The sequence below is a fragment of the Lynx rufus genome, unplaced genomic scaffold, assembly GCF_022079265.1.
Source record: "Lynx rufus isolate CCGP_SWC_20201006 ecotype Redwood Valley unplaced genomic scaffold, mLynRuf1.p SCAF_11, whole genome shotgun sequence".
NCBI classification, from domain to species: Eukaryota; Metazoa; Chordata; class Mammalia; order Carnivora; family Felidae; genus Lynx; species Lynx rufus.
In genome coordinates this window covers 33,521,924-33,540,119 of record NW_025814825.1, presented here as the reverse complement: position 1 = coordinate 33,540,119, position 18,196 = coordinate 33,521,924, and the positions used below count along the sequence as shown (strand labels likewise).

At 35.6% G+C, this 18,196-nt stretch overlaps 1 protein-coding gene across 1 annotated transcript in view; it reads right to left on the bottom strand.

Annotated features, from left to right (window-relative positions):
• Positions 1-18,196, bottom strand: part of BTAF1 (B-TFIID TATA-box binding protein associated factor 1) — a 121,713-nt gene that overhangs the window by 79,179 nt on the left and 24,338 nt on the right. The window contains exons 5-13 of the mRNA XM_047073165.1: positions 11,548-11,711; positions 8,925-9,061; positions 5,419-5,548; positions 5,097-5,165; positions 3,908-3,997; positions 3,161-3,256; positions 2,888-3,064; positions 1,686-1,826; positions 559-683 (exon numbers count right to left, since the gene is read on the bottom strand). Of these exons, the coding sequence (XP_046929121.1) occupies positions 559-683; positions 1,686-1,826; positions 2,888-3,064; positions 3,161-3,256; positions 3,908-3,997; positions 5,097-5,165; positions 5,419-5,548; positions 8,925-9,061; positions 11,548-11,711 (1,129 nt within the window). The remainder of the gene's footprint in view (positions 1-558; positions 684-1,685; positions 1,827-2,887; positions 3,065-3,160; positions 3,257-3,907; positions 3,998-5,096; positions 5,166-5,418; positions 5,549-8,924; positions 9,062-11,547; positions 11,712-18,196) is intronic.

Here is an 18,196-nt window from a genome sequence, read left to right as displayed (position 1 = left end):
TTTATTTCAAGTATCAGAACAGGAAAATAGGTGACACTTTTTGATTTATGTTTTTGGCTTCACTCAACCTCTGTCTTTGGACATTATACTGCATTATTATGTATTATTCCCTTCCTGATAATTACTGAAATCAAGACCAAGAGTTGAAATGAACATTACAAAGAAAAAGTTCACTGAGGAGCAAATTTTGGAAAATGTAATGCTGATGTTCAATGATAATTCTATTAGCTAAATGTCTCTAAAGCTAATGTTCTGTATTCGGACTGGATATGAAAATAATATGCAATGATTAAATTCTTGAAGTTAACTATCACAGGATGAACAAAATGAAGAATTATATAACCAAAGTACCCCAAGGATAAACATGACCTTTTTAAGCTCCTGCCCCAACTATGCTGGTGGCTAGAGAGTAAAGAAAAGGCCAATTTGAAAATAGTAGTCTTTGGCATTGCCAACTCACTTTAAGTGCTGTACTTAAAGATGCCAAACTATTTTATTTTTAGGATTATCTAGAAATGTACGTAAACATATTTTACTTTACTAACTACAAATAATTACCTGCATTGTTGGACCTGAGGATAAGTTAATAAGGATGAAAGAAGAGTCATAATACTATTTGTTGAAGCAGTAAGATCATCTAGTTCCAGAAGAGCATCCCATAGTGTATTTATAATGAATGGTACCTACAGGATCAGTTATTAAGAAAACAGTTATTTTAGACAATATACTCACAAGTCATGCAAAATTGTAGTCACTACTGATTCAAAAACATATACAATCCCCATGCCCTTGGATAGTGTCAGTTTTGAGCAAAATTAAAGAGGAGACATTATTTGCCTTTAGTAATTCTCTACCCCTCTTTAAATGCCACTCAACTCTACTTTGGCACTTCCCTTCATACCCAGGCTTATAATGGGAGGGAGAATTCAGGAAATAAGATAGCCAATACTCTTATTTTATGTAAAAAACTAAAATTGGAAAACAATATAGTGTACATACACCAGACATGACCTTCTCTGTAAACTAATATACTTAAAACGACACTAGTCATCATGAAAAGATAAATTTAGTTTTTGAGTTTTTAAATAAATACTGCTTGCTGCACTTCCAAATGCTGTATACATGTTATGGTTTTGATAATAAAAAAGAAAGACCTTAAAAGAGGCATTTCAAAAAATGAGACCAGATTAAAACAACTTAAAGCCAAAACCAAAATCAAAACAAACACAAATCCCATATGTCTAAAAACCAGGAGTAAAATAAAGAAGAAATGGTTGCTTTCTTCTCAAGTAAGTTCCTTATATACTCTGTACACAAAGGGGAAGTAGATTAATAGACAAAATTCACTATTCCAAGGATAATATATAATTAAGATTGTATATGTCAGAGGACTATCTGTTATATGAATAATGGGAGGACAGGATGTCTGGCTGGCTGAGCATGTGACTCTCAATCTTGAGGTTCTAAGTTCAAGCTCCACATTGAATGCAGAGATTACTTAAAAATAAAATCTTCAGTATGGAAACCAATTTGACAATAAATTTCATATTAAAAAAAATACATAAATAAAATCTTTTAAAAAATTGGAGAATGAAAGAGAAAAAAATACTGAATGTTTTTCCTAATACTCTATACCCAAGTGTAAACAAGCTCTATAGAAGAAAATGCAAAAATATTTAATTTACCTTCTGTGTCTGAAGGTCTACAAGGCTTTCTACCACAGGTACTAGTGATGCTGCAGCAACAGCTCTGACATCATCATCAAAGTCCTGAAGTCCTTCAATTATTCTAGTTAAAACTTTAGGCAATAAAGTATTAATTACATCCTGTAAAACAGTACATCAAAACAGATTAATTTTCTGTAATGCAATTATTGTGCTTAAAATTTGTTTTATTAAATTTACCATATGAAAGCACAAGTCCCAATCTTTTTTTAAGTTTACATATTTATTTAAGTAATCTCTATACCCAACATGGGGCTCAAACTCATGACCCCAGGATCAAGAGTCACATGTTCTTCAACTGAACCAGCCCCGTGCCCCAAAAATCCCAACCTTTAGGGGCACCTGGGTGGTTCAGTCAGTTAAGCATCTGACTTCGGCTCAGGTCATGATCCCGCGGTTCTTGAGTTTGAGCCCCGCATCGGGCTCCATGCTGACAGCTCAGAAGTTGGAGCCTGCTTCAGATTCTGTGTCTCCCTTACTCTCTGCCTCTTCCCCGCTCACACTCACTCTCTCTCGCTCTCTTTCTCTCTCAAAAATAAATAAAACATTTTTTTTAAAAGTCCCAGTCTTTATTAAAAAAGAATCACATAAACAAAAAAGAAAAATAACAACAGAAGTCTATTTGTAACTAATCCCGTTTGAAAAACCACAACAGTATCAAGTATCTATTAAATGTGACTTAAAACATCAGATGTTTTCGAGGTAAAACTATGAACTCCCTGCGTGAACACAGATACATACCGCTATGCTGGACCCTCAATTTCTATTTCTTATTCAACACTAATGACAACCAAAAGGGGTGTGAGAGAAAAGGGCAGGAAAAGCTCTCCTTACTTCCTGCTCTCCATACTTCAATCTATTCTCCTTTCAACCTCCCTAAATAGAGCCAGCCCCCAGAGTCTATTTCTGGGATCATACACAAGGAATCACCCTGAGAATCGGTCTTCCTATGAAACAGGAACAAGTATTCAAACCTAATGAACCATCTTTTGATTTGTACTTAAATTCTTACAGTACCACCTATCTCTAAGATACTACCTCAACAAGGCAAATCTTGAAATGCTGGCTCATCTGTAACACTAAGAATCTAAGGTCATTTCATACAATAAAAATAAGAGGGAAAAAACCTCTCCCATACATGCTTCAAAACCTGAAGTGTTTACCTGACGAACTGCCAAAGCATACTTTATTCCTAGCAGACCACCATGTCTAACTTCCCATTGTTCTTGAGTAAGTAATTTAAGAAGCACATCCACAGTCTTATGAACTCCTGTTTCATTCATGTGTTTTAACACCACACCTAATGTCTGAGCACAAGTTTCACGAACTGGTGCCACAACCTATGAATAAGAAAGGAAGAAAACTCATTTACAAAAAAACATATTTTGTTGAATTTGAAATTTGATCGGACAAAGCCTCCTTTAGGTGATACTTACTTCATCAGAAACAAAGTCTCCAAATCTGTCTAATGCAAAAACACAAAGGAGTCTAATAACTAAGTCTTCCAACCACTCTTGATGCTGCTGAATCATCTGTTAAAACAATCATTTTTAATTACCAAAATCATACTTTGTATTGGGGGCTGGGGACACATTAAGTCCAAAATCAAAACTAAAATATTGGGACAGACGGGTTTTGCTGTAGGAACAACAACCAAAATACAGAAAAGTTCCAATTACTACCTTTAATATTAACCACATCGTGTTTATTGATTAATTAGGTTCAAATATACTACACCAAGATCTTTAAGATTCATGAATTCTATTATGTTACTTGCACTCTAAGAGAAATTAAGAAACTACTAAAGGTTGCTCTAATTTCAATTATATCTGTCATGTATCTATTATCTATCCTATTACCTGTGTCTCATGCTACACCAGTCACATTGCTCAATGACCTCTAAACTATCTTCTTACACCTCCTACTCTACTTTCCAATTTTTTGTGTCTTGCTCTTATATATTTTTCCACTCAATGTTTCTGAACAAATCTTTCCCATGAACTCATTCTTTCTGTTAGTAAATAGACTTCCTCCTGACCTTTAAACATTTTTCCTCATATTTACCTTTCTATATTTATTTATTTCTCATTTCTATGTCATGGCACAACTCTGTAACTTCCCTGTCTTGAGAAAAGAAGCAAACTACTAAAATCTGTTGATAACTGATCCTTTACTACACTTACCTCTTCTAAAGTGCTATCTCCCATTTTACCACCACTTTTTCCATGAGCTTTAAGGATTTCCCGAAGTCCAGTGCCTGCACCATGCCGAACCTAAAAACAAACAAGACGCAAATGTCAAAGGTTAAATGCTTAAGAAACTGAGTTTAACTTTTCTTCAATATGAAAAAGGGATTCTAGATTTTTAAGAAATCAGAATAAACTAAAGTGGCACTTCAAAAAAACGTGTTCTTCTGCTATCCAAGAAAAATTACATGCATTAGTTTCACAATTTTGGTTATGTCGAATTTTTCTAAAATCAAGCTAGGAAAATAACTACCCTAACATCCTTCTGAGATATTAATCTATTTGGCTATGATTTCCCTACCTTTTACCTGCAGTTAGCATTATCCCCAGCAAAAGTGAGGAAAGAATCATGTTGTTCCCTATAGCTCCAACATCAATATTTTAGAAATATATATATTAAAACTAAGTTCCAAAGATACCAGTATAAATGTGAAAGGAAGACAATTCAACTGTCTCATGACTAATGCTTCACTGTCACCCTATAGCATTCTGAAGCATCATCTGGAAGGGAGGAAACAGACCACTGGCACCTCACCCACCCACTTACTTACTCAAGACCCAATTTAAGTTAACACTTGAATAACTTTAAACAGATGTACATCAAGGAGCAGAAAGACCACTAAAAGGTATTCCACAGCAGTGGTTTTAAATTACCCAGAAGCCAACCGAAGTAGGACAGAATGCTTTGAGACCACCAACCCTCAACTTCAATCAGAGGAACCTCACTTTCATCTCTTTTAACATGCTGGGAGATGATCAAGATTTTCTCTGAAGAAATATTTCTGAGACTAAAAAGCTGGTTTGGAAACTATTACTCTTAATCAAATTGTCCTCTTAAAAAGGAAGTTTTTACTATTTGGTAGAGATACGCAAGTCTTTATACCACAGCTAAAAAAATGAAAAGAAACTGATAGTTCTCTAAAGATATATGATCAAAAAGGGTATGAAAGGTGAAAATCAGTCTAAAGTTTTCCACTTAGAAGGTGAGTGATATGAAGTGCCCAGATCAGTGGGAAGAATAGGGACCCTAAAAAAAAAATGATGTTTCACATGGTTCCCTTCATTAGCAAAAAAAAAAAAAAAAAAAAAAATAGAGCTGAGAGAAGCTGTAATGAAGAAATCTTACCTCCCAGGAAGGATTAAAAAGGTCATTGCAAAGTTCTTCACAAAAGCTTTCTAAAGGCCATTCATTTGTCTGAATAAGAAAAACAGAATTACTACTAATTCAAAAGGTCTGTTTTATGCTAACAATTTAAGTAACTTAAAAGTGTATTTATTTGTAGGTCTAGTAAAAATATGCTTTAAAAATTTTAATAATTAAAATTTTTACTAATGAAGTAAAGATACAATAAAATTTCTCTCAATGGATAGATTATTACCTGCTGACACATCAGTATGAAAAAATTATAAACAATTTCAAAAGACACTTTAGGGTATTTCAATAGTACCTCTTCAAGTAAGGAAGAACTGTCTGGAATATTATCAATCAAAACTTTGGAATCATTTGTAGACTGATTAATAACAACATTTGCTATTTTTCGTCTCTTTTCTTCTGGTTCCCCATCAGTGCTATCATTGCTAAAAAATAAAAGTCACCATTTTAAAAAGTGAATAAAGAATAATGTGAACCACAGTGAATGTAAAAGAATACATCATATGAACACTTGTTTTGCCACATTCATGGTTTACTTAAAACTTCGTATATCAAATAAGTAAGATCAACCACGTAAAAAGTTTTGAGCAGAATATATTCCCCTACTCTCACTAATGAATGTAAAATAGGTTCATGAATTCTTGCTTTCAAACTCAATCATAAATTTAACAGTCTTTCTTTCTTCCTCTCTTCAACCAGCTCTTCTCCTTTTCATTTTAAACTCCCTTGGCCTAACAACCTAAATCTGGCCCAGCTTAACTTTTCTAGGCTTTTCTACCCTAGAGGAAACTAATACACTGAGTAACACACTATAGTCCTACTAGCTCTTTAAAAAAAAGAGATAAATGACCAATGAAAAATGTGTCCAGAAAATCTGAAGAAATGTTACTTTATGACTAGAAAAAAAATATTGAGGCTAGCGTAATAATAAAACATAACAAATGAGAAGACAAAACCACTTTATTCAGTATTAACAGAAAGGACAATCAGCACAGTTGAGGTACATACAGCACTATTTTCTAAAATATCCCCCGTATCTTAATAATGTGACTTATTTGGCCAACCATTTTTTCTAAAGGTGATGAAAGAGGGGCACCTAGGTGGCTCAGTTGGTTAAGTGTCCAATTCTTGGTTTCAGCTCAGGTCATGATCTTGTGGTTCATGAGTCTGAGCCCCACATCAGGTTCTTCGGCTTTTCGCTGATAGTGCGGAGCCTGCATGGGATTCTCTCTCCCCCTCTCTCTGCCTCTCCCCCACTTGTGCTATCTCTTAAAACAGACTTATATAAACAAACAAACAAAAAAATAAATGTGATGAAAGAAATCTAACCTTCCTCAGTCTCATTCTCTATTACTCTTCCCCTAATTCTCTCCAATCTAGAAACATTGGTTGGCCACCTTACTCTCCTTGAACTTGTTAAGCATTTTTCTCCTTCCAGACATTTGCCCTTATGTTCCCTCTATTTGGAATGTCTTTTCCAAATATTCATAGGACTCGTATCCTCACTCCTTTCAGATCTTTAAAGAAAAGTCACTTCTGTGAATCCCTCCCTGACTATCCTTATCTAAAATTTCAAATTTTCTCCCCACAACACATTTCACATGTTCCTTCCTTGTTTTATCTTTTTCCTACTTAACTCTTATCATTAACATAATATATGCATATATACATATATGTGTGTGTATACATACATATATATATTTACTTATCTTTTAATTTTTTTAATGTTTATTTATTTTTGTGAGAAAGAGACAGAGCACAAGATGGGGAGGGGTAGAGAAAGAGGGAGACACAGAATCTGAAGTAGGCTCCAGGCTCTGACCTGTCAGCACAGAGCCTGATGTGGGACTTGAAATCACGAACCACGAGATCATGACCTGAGCCAAAGTGAAACTCTTAACCAACTAAGACACCCAGGTGCTCCTATCTTCTTTTTTTTTTAATGTTTATTTATTTTGAGAAAGAGGGAGAGAGAGAGAGAGAGACAGAGTGTGAGCAGGGGGTGAGGTAGAGAGAGAAGGAGATACAGAATCTGAAGCAGGCTCAGGCTCTGAGCTATCAGCACAGAGCCCAAGGTGGGGTTTGAACTCATGAACTGTGAAATCATGACCTGAGCTGAAGTCAGATGCTTAACCAACTGAGCCACCCAGGCACTCCTACTTATCCTCTTTAAAAAAAAAAAAAAAAAGATTTCATGTTTAAGTAATCTCTACACCCAACATGGAGCTTGAATTTATAACCCTAAGATCAAGAGTTGCATGCTCTACCAACTGAGCCAGCCAGATACCTCTACTTATTTATCTTCTCCCTTATTCATTTTTTCCTCCAGAATGTAAGCTCCGTGAAGGCAGAATTATCTATTTTATTCACCAATGCATCGTAAGGGCTTAGAACAGTATCTAGCACTCAGAAGGTATTCAGTAAATATTTGTGTAATGAATGAATCATAAACTCTGAAAAATAAAGTCTACTATTTCTATATTCAAATATTTGGGTAAAAGTACTTATACAAATAAAGCCAACAGAAACCTATTAGGTTACTATATACAATCCTAATAAGTTGTTTACTTAAAAAACCCTGTAGTTTAATGAAGTTCAATTAAAATTTCATACTGAACAACTTAATAAGTAAAAATTTATACCGAGTACATGTTTATTATTTACTCCCTTTGCACCTAGTTTTTAAATAAATACTATAAAACACTTACATTTTAGCTTTATATTTATAAACGGAAAAAACAAAAGGTCCTGTCATCTGCAAAAAAAACTTTGTAAGTTTTCATGTGTTTAATTACTCAAACATTTCTAAAACACCATAAAAGATTCTGATTTAACAGAGCTGAATGGGGCATTTTAATGAATGCCCCATTCAGCTCTGTTAAATGAAAATGAAAATCTGCATTTTAACACACCCCTCAAAGTGCTTCTGAACAAGGTTGTTTTGAACCACTCTTTCAGAAATGCTGTTCCAGACCATACACAGATACCACTTTTATTAATTCATTAAAAAAATGTGGACAGTGATTTTATCCAGAGTTCTTTCCTACAAGATTAAGTAAATAAACTTGGATTACTACCTCCTATTTGGTCTAGCCACCAGGCTAGAAGACAGATGATGTAACACTGTGACAGTTCTATACTAATCAATATTCTTAACTTGTGGCCCTTAGGGGCCCCTGGGTGGCTCAGTTGGTTAAGCGTCCGACTTCGGCTCAAGTCATGATCTCGCAGTTCGTGGGTTCGAACCCCATGTCAGGCTCTGTGCTGACAGGTCAGAACTTGGAGCCTGCTTCGGATTCTGTGTCTTCCTCTCTCTGCCCCTTCACCCCTTACACTGTCTCTCTCTCTCTCTCTCTCTCTCAAACATAAACATTAAAACAAAAACAAAAACAAACTTGTGGCCCTTAGACCACCTCTCTGACTTCACTCGGTCCTACCCTCACCTCCATCTACTCATCCTAGATATACTGCCTTTCTTTCTGTTTCTTGAATAGTCTATGATTAAGGCATTTACATTTGTTCCCTCTGCCTGGAATGCACTTCCCTCCGAAGATCTTCAGCCCCCATTCAAAGGTCATAATTGGTAAGGAAAAATAAATCTGCATATGTGGATTATTCTGGGGAAGCTGTCCTAGTCCCTAGTAATAATAAATAATCTCTGACAATTGAGCAAAACAATCCAAATGGTACTCCACAGCTAAAGACAATGTCAGCAAATGTTTTTAAAAATCAGGCAGACACAAATTTAATCCATAAAGCATCACTGTTTTAAATGAATAAGCAAAAAAAAAAAATTACTACCTCTTTTCATTAGTTTCCACTGCATCTCTGGATCTCTGTTTTGCAAATAACTTGGCCATTCTTTTAGCTTTGTTCTTTTGTCTACTGCTCATTCCTGCTCGAAATTCTGAGTCAATCAATTCAGCTGCCTGGAGAGTCTAAAAGAATAAAAGAATGCTGAGTTTGAACTTTTGAAGTTAAAATAAATACCCACAGCCTCAGAACAGTACTAAGTCTATAAATTTCACTATATCCAAACTGACCACAGTTTGACAGCTTCATGCTATTCTGTTATATGGTTATTACCATAATTTCACTCTTTTATTCCTTATTTCCTATTCTTCCAATTCTCAGCAGATGTTTGTATGTTTCTTAACTTTTTTTGTCACCGATGTAGCACAAATGTATGATCATAACCCACAGATAGGGTTTTGAAAAGGTGATACTTCAAAATGACCACAGTAATAAAGATGTGGTGGTACACAGATACAATGGAATATTACTCAGCCATAAAAAAGAACAAAATCTTGCGATTTGCAACAACTGGATAGATCTAGAGTATAACACTATGCAAAATAAGTCAGAGAAAGACAATCACCATGATTTCACTCATATGTGGACTTTAAGAAACAAAACAAAAAAAAAAAAAGAAAAAGAAAAACCAAAAAACAGACTCTTAATCATAGAGAACAAATTGATGGTACCAGAGGGGAGGTGGGTGGAGGAATGGGTGAAACAGGTGAAAAAGATTAAGAGTACACTTACCTTAACTCCAAGTAACATAGAATTGTTGAATCAATACATTGTACACCCAAAACTAATAACACTGTATATTAATTATATTGGATTTAAAATAAAAACAAAACAAACAAAAAAACTGTAATACCACCCTAAAGTTGTAGGAATAAAGAATATTAATTAATATTAATAATTAATATTAATTAATTTCAATATCACCTATTGAAAAAAAATTATAGGTATAAGTGATCCAGCATCCTATAGTCAACTTAACTCATATTGCTCCTTTTCTCTTAAGCCATCACTATCTACTGTTTTTGCTATCTTTTCCATTCATGGGAGACATTATAAAGGCTGTGAGACAGAAATGCTTTCAGTTCAAGCCTAAAAATCCTTTCTGCCCTTAACTGATTTAAGATTCAACTAAAATTCACTTTGACCACTAATCTGGGTCACTGGTATGGATACTCCGCTATGGTCTTAGTCCAGAGACCAATGGTGCATATACAAGCAATGATAAACCTATGGCAACAAGTAACATTAAGCACCTCCTCCCAAAGGTCCATGACATATAAGGCCAACCCAACTTGGATCTCACAAACCTCAAAGTCTCTGCTGCCCATCCTACATACAACTATTCTGTCCATACCCTATCTTCTCTAATATACTTGGCTCATCTTTTTTCTTATACCATACACAATAACCACACTATAATCACATTACTACATTTTTGTTCTCCTTTATTCTATTTTTATTTTTTATTTACACCTCATGCTTCTCTTTGCACCTCATTTCTTTCTGTTTCTTTATAGTTGTCATATTTTCTGCCTCTTTATACTCTTCTTTTTTCCTCAGGAATTTTTTTTTTTTTTGTCTGCAAAAGTTATTCATCAACACATACTCCATTAACCCTAAAGAAAGGTTCGAAAATTCTGATGGTTTAGAGAACCAGTATAAAGGAAAAGGCCAAAAGAAAGACAAGATAAGGGTTTCATGACTGCAAAGCAGGAATCCTTAATAAGGACCAGGAAACTCTAAAAAGATACTGCAGTGGCAAGAGGAAAGAATACCAACCCCCTTGAATGTTAATATTTCAGTTGCATGTGAATTTTTCTTAGGAGAGAGCCACAGCTTTTTTACTGGAGCGTAAGCAGTTTGGGACGTTAAAAAAGCAGCAGCAGCTTGCGAGCATCCAATGGGAATTTGAAGAATGGAGAAAAGGGAGAAATACAGAGCAAAATTATGGTACATCCATAGAACAAAAGAGAATGAAGCTATCAAAAAAATACATGATCAATCTGTATATACTGATATATTCAGCTACATGAAATGGGAAAAGATAAATATGGCTTAAAATACAAATACTTGTGTCTGCATGTACAAGTAATTCATGAAGGGTTGCCTGTGGGGCATGGGGACATGCATGTCCATCAATTATTAAAAACTTTTTACTTCATATTGTATACCTTTTTTCATCGTTTGAAAATTTTCTTATCATATCTGTTGCTTTGCCAAATAGAATAATAAATCACTGCTCTAAAGATTTCTAATATCATACTAGCCCTTACTATCCTCTACTCTCTCAAACATTTACTCTTTTTTTTTTTTTTCCACTGAAGAACAAAGGAAAAAGCAATTGGTGCAACTGGGATCTCTCAATAGCAGTGACTCCAAAAGGCCCACCACAGCGTTTATCTAACAGTGAATCCAGAGTTTATAAGGTAGGCTGAACTTCTATCTCTTTAGGATGTTACCAGAAATCCAATTTATGAAGACACTAAATACTAAATTATGGTGGAACAAGCCGCAATGAGCAACAGCATTTTTTTTCATTGCAATAACATGGCAAGATGAAGCAAAACTTGCTTGTATTACTTGCAGTCAAATAACCAAAGATTTTACCTACAGGTTGTTTGTTTACAAGGGCTGTTGAAGTTGGAGTATAATCCAGATCTTCATCATTGAAGAGTTCTTCAGTACTCATTCCAATGGCTTCTCCCATATTAAGACCAAGTTTCTTTTGTAATAGTTTCCGTTGGCGTGCTATCCTCTCTTTAGGATCCACTTCACCTTTAAACAGAAAAGAAATACATTTCCTCCAAATCAGGTAAGAAGTTTTCTCATCAATGAAGATCAAACTTGATTAAAAGTAAAAAAATTTTAACTATTAAAACACCCCTCTCAGGAGGTGGCTCAAAGTCCAACTCTTAATTTCGGCTCAGGTAACGATCTCACGGTTCATGGGACCAAGCCCCACGTCAGGCTCTGTGCTGACAGCACCGAGTCTGCTTGGGATGCTCTCCCTACCTCTCTCTGCCCCTCCCCTGCTAACACACACACTTTCTCTCAAAATAAATAAACATTTAAAAACAAACAAAAACCACCCCTCCTGACAATAAAACAAATCATACTCACAATCTGAACATGTCATAAACTCTATTATCTAACTATGATTGAAAAATAGTGTTCTAGGGGCACCCGGGTGGCTCAGTCGGTGAAGTATCCAACTTCGGCTCACGTCATAATCTCACAGCTCGTGAATTCGAGCCCTGCGTCAGGTCTGTGCTGACAGATGAGAGCCTCGAACCTGTTTCAGATTCTCTTTCTGTCTCTCTCTGCCCCTCCCCATTCACGTACTATCTCTCTCAAATATAAATAAACATTAAAAAGAAAAACAGTGTTCTCGCTAACAAAACATTCTAGGAATTTTCACTGAGATCCCACCATTGCCCCACTATCAATTATCAAGTATATATAAAAGGAGATTCATGCTTATGGAAATAAACCAATCTTATTTATTTATTCATTCATCCATTCTCCACACCCATCATGGAGCTTGAACTCACGACCTTGAGATCAAGAGTTGCATACTTGGGGCACCTGGATGGCTCAGTTGGTTAAGTGTCTGACTCTTGATTTTAGCTTAGGTCATGATCTCATGGCTTGTGAGTTCCAGTCCTGCACTGGGCTCTGCGCTGGCAGTGCAGAACCTGCTTGGAACTCTGTCTGTCTCTCTCTCTCTCTCTCTCTTTCTCTCTCTCTGCCCCCTCTCCCCTGCTCATGTTCTTCCTCTAACTTTAAAAAAAAAAAAAAAAAAAAAAAGAGCCTCCAGTCTTTCTAGTTTGAGGAACTAGAGGAAAAAGAGTTAAAGTTCACTATAGTCACTGAAAGGTAAAGAAAACCCAAAAAAGAGAGAGCCAGAGAGAAAACCCAAATTCTGTAAAACCTCAGCCAAAACTCTAGCTTAATTATAAACTATGTGAGCACATGGCAGACTCCAAACAGTCCAGCTAAAGCTAAAAAGTGAATTGAGATTTGAGATGTTACCCATCTCAGAGGAATTGCAATTTGAGTTTCACATAATTAAATGCCTGCTAAAACAAGCAAAAAAAGAAAAAATCAAACCAAAATCTTTTTTCGAAGAATATAACGGAATCCAGCCTAAACAATATATATAGCATTTAACACGTGAGGGGCAGAATTCAAAATTAAGCAACATACAAAGAATCAAAAAATGTATCCCACTCTCAAAAGAAAATTAAGGAAGACCAACTCTGAGATGACCCAGATGTTAGAATTAGAACACATGATTTTTAAACAGCGAGTTTAACAATGGTTAATAAGGAAGATACTGTCACAATGAGAATATAGAATACCTCAATAAATAAACAAACCATAGGGGCACCTGGGTGGCTCATTCGGTTAAGTGTCAGACTCTTTTTTTTTTTTTTTTAAGTTTTTTTCCTTAATGTTTCTTTTTAAGAGAGAGACAGACAGAGTGTGTGAGCAGGGGAGGGGCAGAGACAGAGGGAGACACAGAATCCAGGGCAGGCTCCAGGCTCCAAACCGTCAGCACAGAGCCCAACGCGGGGCTCAAACTCACAGACCGCCAAAGTCGGACACCTTGAACGACTGAGTCACCCAGGTGCCCCAGCATCTGACTCTTGGCTTTGGCTCAGGTCATGATCTCGTGCTTTGTGGGTTTGAGTCCTACATACGACTCCAAGTTGACCATAGGGAGCCTGCTTGGGATTCTCTCTCCCTCTCTCTCTGCCCCTCCCCTGCTCATGCTCGCTCTCAAAATAAAAAAAAAAAAAATTAAAGTTAAAAAAAAAGAAAGAAAGAAACAGAAACTATAAAAAAGAAGCTGAAAGAATCATATACTTGTAAAGGGTGAATTATATGATGTGCAAAATATGCCAATAAAGGCATTTAAAAAAAAAGAAAAGTAGATCTGGACTGAACTATACAGAATCTGAAATTTTAAAAATCAGAGTGGGCCTAACGTCTGAATGGAAATATCAGACAAAGCATAAGTGAATTTAAAGATGAGAGGAATAAAAGTACCCAATCTGAAGAACAGGGAGGGGGAAAAAAAGACCTGAAAATGAGATTAAAAAATGGAAATATCAGACAAAGCATAAGTGAATTTAAAGATGAGAGGAATAAAAGTACCCAATCTGAAGAACAGGGAGGGGGAAAAAAAGACCTGAAAATGAGATTTAAAAAAACAATTCTACTTACAATATCATTAAAAGCAAAACTTAAAACTTATACTCTGAAAACTACAAAAATCCTGGTGAAAGAAATTAAAGATCTAAGTAAATGAAAAAACATTCCATGTTCATGGATCATAACACAATTACTATCGTTAAGACTGTAATACTTCCCAAACTGATACAGAGTCACAATTCCTATCAAAATGCCAGCTGACTTTTCTGGAGACACCGAAAAACTGATCCCAAAATTCATATGGAACCAGAAACATCCATAACAATCCTGGAAAAGAAAACAAAACAAAACAAACTGGAGGTTCAAGCTTCTTGATTTTAACACATCACAAAGCCAAAGTAACCAGGACAATGAGATACTGGCATAAAGATAGACATCAGTGGAACAGAACTGAGAGTCCAGAAATAAAACTATAGTTCTGTGGCCAATTGGTTTTCAACAATGGTGCCAACATCATTAAGTTCTTTTCAAAAAAAGGTGTTGACACAACAGGTTAACTACATGCAAAATAATGAAGTTAAACCCTTAACCTCACAACACCACAAAAATTAACTCAAAATGGGTCAAATACATGATAATATAAGAGCTAAAGCTCTAAAACTCTTAGAAAAAACACAGGAGTAAATAACCTTAGATTTGGCAATAGCTTCTTATGACATCAAAAATTTGAAGAAGAAGAAAAGAAAAAGATAAGATGCACTTCATCAAAATTATTAACTTTTGTGCTTCAAAGACTATCATCTAGAAAGTAAAAAGAGAACTCGGAACGGGAGGATATGTTTGTAAGTCACCAATAGGAGATCTGTACTTAGAATATATAAAGAACTCTTACAACTCAATAATAAAAGACAAGTATCTCATTTAAAAAATAGGCAAAGGATGTGAATAGACAGTTCAAAGAAGATACACAAACGGTCAATAAACACATGAAAAGATGTTCAATGTCATGAATCATCAGGAACATGCAAGTCAAAACTATAAGATATCACTTCACATTCACTAACTAGTATGGTTATAATCAGTCAGTTAAGAACAAGTGTTGGCAAGGACACGGAGAAATCAAAATCCTCATATACTGCTGATGGAATGTAAAGTGGTAGAGCAAGTTTAGAAAACAGTCTGGCATTTCCTCATATGGTAAAACATAGTTTCCACATGATCAAGCAATTTCACTCTTGGGTAGCCATACAGGAGAAAGGAAAACACGTCCATACAAAAACTTTTACAGTAAACCCCCGGATTGCGAGTAACTTGTTCTGTGAGTATTCTGCAAGACAAGCAAACATTTCTAATAAATTTTAACTTGATAAATGAGCAATGTCTTGCAATGCTAGTAGTACATGACACTGAATGTCACATGATCATAAATGAGCCAAAGGTGTTCTCTGTTCTCTCTCTCTCTCTCTGCAGGATTGTGGGTGACGGCCTCCCACGCTTGGATGCTCAGTCTCAGGCTGCGGTGTTTGGCAGAAATCAGCAGGTGCAAGCCCTATGTCAGGCTCTGTGCTGACAGTTTGGAGCCTGGAGCCTGCTTGGGATTCTGTATCTCCCTCTCTCTCTGCCCCTCCCCCACTCATGCTCTGTCTCTCTCTAAAAATAAACATTAAAAAAAAATAAAAAAGAAATAAAGAAGAGAGTAGCTTAACACTACATCACAATGCCTATGTCATTCACCTTACTTCATCTCATCAAACAGGCATTTTATCATCTCATATCATCACAAGAAGGTGAAGTACAATACAGTAAGATATTTCAAGAGAAATTTCTACAACTTTTATTAAAGTATATTGTTATAATACTTCTATTATTAGATATTGTTGTCAACCTCTTACTATGCCTAATTCATAAACTAAACTTTATCATAGCTTTGTATGTAGAAGAAAAAATGGTATATATAGAGTTTGGTAATATCTACGTTTTCAAGCATCCACTGGAGTCTTGGAATGTATCCTTTATGGATAAGACTACTGTATAAAGTTTCAGTTTTGAAACACAGAGTTCTGAAGATCTGCACAACAGTGTAAATGTACTTAATATTATTGAATTATACATTTAAAAATAGTTAAGATGTAAATTTTGTTATCTACAGTCTACCACAATTAAAAAACTGACACATCCTATAACAGGAATAAAAACTATAGAGGGAATCAAAATGAAGTACTTATACTACAAAATGGATAAACCTTGGAAACATTCTAAGAAGCCAGTTGCAAAAGACCATATTTTAGATGATTCCATTGATAAGAACTGTCCAGGATAGGCAAATCTAGAGAGACAGCAAGATGCTTAGGGCCCAGAAAGGGAGGGAAGAAAGAAGGGTGTAGGAGGTTGATAGCCAAAGGATACAGGGTTTCTTCTTGAGATAAGGAAAATACTCTAAAACTGACTGCACATATCTATGAATATACTAAACACCACTGAACTGTATGCTTTAAAAATGAGTGAATTGTATGGTATGTGAATTATATCTCAACAAAGCTATTTTTTTAAAAATTTAAGTCTGCTCTACCTGGAGAGAAAAACACTAGGCATCCAAAAGCGAAGACTGCTGGATCACAAGTCCATGATACACAGAAGTCCAAAATCAGTCTTCTCATTTCAGGCAAAGTCCTACCGCGGAAAGTAACCCACACAACCGCAAAGGAAAATCAGACTAGCACCTATACAAATCATGTATGTGTCCTTCATATATGAGGAAACAAACAGATGAGATATTTAAAGAAAATCTAATTAGAGGATTTTAAATGAGCACTGTTGAGCATACTGTGACTTATCATCATTAAAATCCAAGTTCCCCAAAACCGGGGTTTCCAATCCTGGTTACATATCAGAGTCACCTGTGTAGTTTTTTCTTTTAAATACAAAGACCTAGAGCTCTCCACAGACCTATTAAATCAGAATTTCTAAGGTAAGACCAAACACGTATTTTTTTAAGTGACAGGGGGACACTGACTTTTACTCCCGGATAAGGACCAATGATCTCTGATATGATGACAATAGTAAAATTAGTAAGCTTACTGTTGAGAGAGAACTTTTTTCAAATTGGAAAGTTTTTGAAATGACTTCTACCTCCCACATTAGAAAAACTATGCTTTTCTGGAACTTAACCAAATTCTCCTTTTAATTCTCTCCAAAAATAATTAAACTACAATTGACCCTTGAATAACACACAAGGGTTAGGGACACCAATCCCCCAAGCAGTTAAAAATCTGTGTAACTTCTGAGTCCCCAAAAACTTAACTACTAATAGTCTCCTGTTGATCAGAAACCTCACCAATAACATAAACAATTGATGAAAATGTATTTATATATTATACACTATATATTCTTACAATAAGCTAGAGAAAAGAAAAGTGTTATTAAGAAAATCATAAGGAGGGGTGCATGGGTGGCTCAGTAGATTGGGCCTCTGACTTTGGCTCAGGTCATGATCTAGCCATTCCACAGTTTGAGCCCTGCGTCAGGCTCCTGAGAGCTGGAAGCCTAGAATCTGTTTCAGATTCTGTGTCCCCCTCTCTCCCTCTGCCCCTCCCCAATTCATGCTCTCTCTCTCTCTCTCTCTCAAAAATAAAAATAATAAAACCTGAAAAAAAATTAAAAATTAAAAGTCATAAGGAAAACATAATTACAGTACTGTACTGTATTTATCAAAGAAAAAAACACATATAAGTGGACCCACACATTTCAAAAACCTATGTTGTTCTGAGGTCAACCAAAGATCTTTCAACAGAAACCATACTGGGGTGCCTTGGTGACTCAGTTGAGTGTCTGACTCTTGACTTTGGCTCAGGTCATGATCTCGCAGTCTGTGGGATTGAGCCCCCAGTCAAATCCCTGCTTGGGATTCTCTCTCTCCTCTCTGCCCCTTTCCTGCTCCTTCTCTCAAAATAAATAAACTTTAAAAAAAAAAAAAAAAGGAAGAAAGAAACCATATTAAGAGTTAATAGGTATTTGTCTTTTTTTTTTAATGTTTATTTATTTTTGAGAGACAGAGCAGGGGAGGAGCAGAGAGAGAGGGAGACACAGAATCTTAAGCAGGCTCC